The 3,893-nt window shown below is 47.5% G+C and overlaps 1 protein-coding gene across 1 annotated transcript; it reads left to right on the forward strand.

Moving 5' to 3' along the window:
- Nucleotides 1–476: 476 nt before the first annotated feature.
- pou3f2b (POU class 3 homeobox 2b) lies at nucleotides 477–3,012 on the forward strand. Its single transcript, XM_005741283.1, has one exon. The coding sequence runs from the start codon at nucleotides 672–674 to the stop codon at nucleotides 1,815–1,817; it is 1,146 nt and encodes a 381-aa protein (XP_005741340.1). The 5' UTR covers nucleotides 477–671; the 3' UTR covers nucleotides 1,818–3,012.
- The last annotated feature ends 881 nt before the right edge of the window (nucleotides 3,013–3,893 follow it).

Consider the following 3,893-nt stretch of genomic DNA (forward strand, 5'->3'; position numbering starts at 1 on the left):
CTCTGCACGAACAGCAGCAGACATATGAATATGCATGCATTACAACGACAAGCAGAAATGTTGCACTAAAACAAAGATGTCAGACGGAACTAAGCTTTACTGCAAATGTAGACTACACAAAACGCCGTCTAGTCCTTGGTGGCACTGAGGGGGGAAAAGTTATGCGCAAATCAGAAGGGTTCGCACTTTTTCCAGTATTTAATGCCATAAATGTGCATAAAAATCTGAAGTCCACCTAAATTAGGGATTGAATGGTTAAATACAGAAGAGCTCCGGGTCTCCTGGAACTAGACTCCCTGCAGTCTCAGTCTGGATAGAACGAGATTATCAAAGTAAATGAACTGGATCTTACAGCTGCGCTGCTGATCCCGGTGCTCCGTCTCCCCATGCTGCACTCCGGCTCTCCGCTTCCACGGGAGCCTCGGCTCGCACCTCTCCAACAAAGACAGTAGTGTTTGTTGAGACTTCCACGCGGCCAATCGCCGCGCCGTTGCCCCTGGTAACCCCGTCCATCATCCTCCCGTACCCAATGAGCGGCGGGGGGCGGGGCGGAGTCCAGGTGCGCTTCGGCGTCCACTTGGCAGAGCGCCTGGGAGCCGCCTGTGGGCAGGAGAGGTTCTGTCAAATGCGAGGTTCCTTTAATAAGAGCGACCAGTCCGGCTCCGAGAGTCATGGCGACCGCAGCGTCTAACCACTACAACATTCTCACCTCCAGCGCATCCATCGTGCACTCGGAGCCCGGCAGCATGCAGCAAGCCACGGCGTACCGGGACGCGCAGAGCCTGTTGCAGAGCGACTACCCGCTGCAGAGCAACAGCCACACGCTCAGCCACGCACACCAGTGGATAACGGCGCTGTCCCACGGAGAGGGAGCCCCGTGGTCCTCGAGCCCGCTCGGCGCGGAGCAGGACATTAAACCCGCGGTGCAGGGCGCCCGGGACGAGATGCACAATTCCAGCAGCAACCTGCAGCACCAGTCACGGCCGCCCCACCTGGTGCACCAGACGCACGGGAACCACCACGACGCCCGCGCGTGGAGAACCACCACGGCGGCGCACATACAGAGCATGGCGACGACAAACGGCCAAAGCCTTATTTACTCTCAGCCGGGCTTCACCGTCAACGGGCTCATCCCGGGCAGCGGGCAGGGGATGCACCACCACAACCTAAGAGACAGTCACGAAGACCACCACAGCCCGCACCTCAGCGAACACGGCCACCCTCCGTCCCAGCATCAGCACCAGCACCGGCCGCAGAGCCACCACGACCACTCGGATGAGGATACGCCGACCTCGGACGACTTGGAGCAGTTCGCCAAGCAGTTCAAACAGCGCAGGATCAAGCTGGGATTCACGCAAGCGGACGTGGGACTCGCCCTGGGGACCCTGTACGGAAATGTGTTTTCGCAAACCACCATATGCAGGTTTGAGGCCCTGCAGCTCAGCTTCAAAAACATGTGCAAGCTGAAGCCTCTATTGAACAAGTGGCTGGAGGAGGCGGACTCCACCTCGGGCAGCCCGACCAGCCTGGACAAAATCGCGGCGCAGGGGAGGAAAAGAAAAAAACGGACTTCAATCGAGGTAAGCGTAAAAGGAGCTTTGGAGAGCCATTTTTTGAAGTGCCCTAAACCGGCAGCGTCGGAAATAATCAGCCTGGCGGACAGTCTGCACCTGGAGAAAGAAGTGGTGAGGGTTTGGTTTTGTAACAGGAGACAGAAGGAAAAACGCATGACCCCTCCGGGAGGAGCGCTGCCGGGGAGCGAGGATGTGTACGGGGACACGCCGCCGCACCACGGGGTCCAGACCCCGGTCCAATGAACTCTGCCGGACCGGCTCCTCCAGGACTTGTTTACCGTTTTAATTTATCCCACCCCCCAAGGTTATATATAAATCACTGGACTATGAAACGATATAGTGGGTGTTTTATGTATAATAGATTGCAGTGATTACTGACACAATATCTGCAGTGAATATCTGAGAAATGGAAAACGAGTGACGGGAGGACAGGACATTTTTTGTCCTCCCCTCTCGCAGAGCTGAAGGAACATAAGCCCGTGTTATGTTCTCCGAGGATACATGCCCAGCACTGTGACTCCAGACGACGCAGTTTCAAGGTGTAGCCCCTATTGTGTACTGAAATTATACTTGACGAAAAAAGGAGGGGAGGGGAAGAATGGTTTTAGAAGAAAAGCTTCCATTTTCCAGTTTTTTTTCTTCTTCTATTTTTTTTTATATATATCAATTCCAACCTTTTTGGGGCTGTGCGTAAAAGGGAAATCAAAGACGTTTTTTTATCTTTTATTTTATTTTATTTTATTTTCGTTTCTTTTTCTTTTTCTTTTTTTAGTTTTGTGGCTCTAAATTGTGCGTCCAGCAGTGATGGGTGTGTGGGTAGTGCAGTGGGAGGTCAAAGGAGCTGCGTTAATGGAGTAAAGTGGAGGCCGGTATAGGCTTCAGCCCCAGTGCAGTGGAGTCCAGCTGAGGGTGAGCATCGCCTGAGTCCCATCTGTCAGCCAGACCGCTTTTAATTATTCTGTGTGGACTGAGGTCACCATTTAGTTAAGAACACATTATTATTATTATTATTATTATTATTATTATTATTATTATTATTATTATTATTATTAGTGCACGTGCAGCTCACTGGTTAAACTCTTCAGTATAAATGGCCTGAGCGCAGAGATGTGGTAAATAAAAAGTGTGTGACCTCTATCGTGAGTCAGCCAGCAGTCTAAACAACAAAGTCCGTGTTTTCCACACAACAAGCGTTAAATATTATTATTTCCCCCCTCAGAGCGTCTCCCAGCTCCAGGATTGGGGCTCCGTGGCGATTGATTGGATTATATGGCACCTTTTTCTTTTTTTCTCTTTTTTTTCTTCTCCCCACAACAGGATGGGCTCCACACACACACAGATCTCGACACAAGCAACTCTCACAGAACAGTTTGGATCCGCTTTTGTAAATATTGTATAACTTTAAAAAGTCATCCCTCTTTTTTCTCGCTTTTTCTTCACTGGGGCACTTTTTCCCATTTTCTTTCATTTTTTTGTCCCCCTCCCCTCAAAAAACAAAAAAACAAAACAAAAATCACACACGAGCAGGTTGAGCTTCAGAGTCCATAGCCTAAACCCACCGCCTTGCACTTGTGTACCTTTTTTAAATGGTTCGGACTTTTTTTCTTTTTGTTTCTTTCTCTCTTTTTTTGGTAACGCGTTAATTTTGACGTCTAAAAATGTCTGCTATTTTTGTTTGTTTTTTAAATTCCTCTGAACTTTTATTTTGCATTATTATTTTTTTTATTTATTTATTTATTTTGGCTTAATTCGCCTAGTAAGAGTTTGCTTTCGCCATTTTGCGCCCGCTCTGAAATAAAAACAGTGCTTTAAGAGTGAATCCACATAAATATGGCAGAGAAATGTCCACAAATAAACGATCTAAGGGGAGGATTACAAAACAAAATTAATGTGCGAATAATTTGTCCTCAAAACATATTTTAGTGGCGTTCCAAAAATTGCAGCATATGATCAAAATTATTATTATTTTACAATAACCATGCAGCCTTTTTGTTCGTCTGTTTTGCCTTTTTTATGTAACGGGGGGAAATTGCGCGTAGACATTTTATTTAATGTTATTTCTTTTAGTTTTGTTAATGAGATTGTAATTTATTCTGGGTGGCTTTTACAGAAGAGACAAAGGGTGAGATATATAAGAAATGAAGAGCCGAGAAGGCTTTTGTTTTGTAGGGGACGGGGTGACAGAAAGAGAGACCTATTTTTCTTTCTTTTTTTGTAATAGCGGGATTGCCACAGCCTGGACCGTCACAGCTAAATGTATATACATGTTTTTCTCCGTGCAGTAGCTCGCCTTTTTGTTTTATGCAAAGAGAGAAATCC

The sequence above is a fragment of the Pundamilia nyererei genome, unplaced genomic scaffold (assembly GCF_000239375.1).
Source record: "Pundamilia nyererei isolate P.nyererei 1_Seehausen unplaced genomic scaffold, PunNye1.0 scaffold00109, whole genome shotgun sequence".
Taxonomy (NCBI): Eukaryota; Metazoa; Chordata; class Actinopteri; order Cichliformes; family Cichlidae; genus Pundamilia; species Pundamilia nyererei.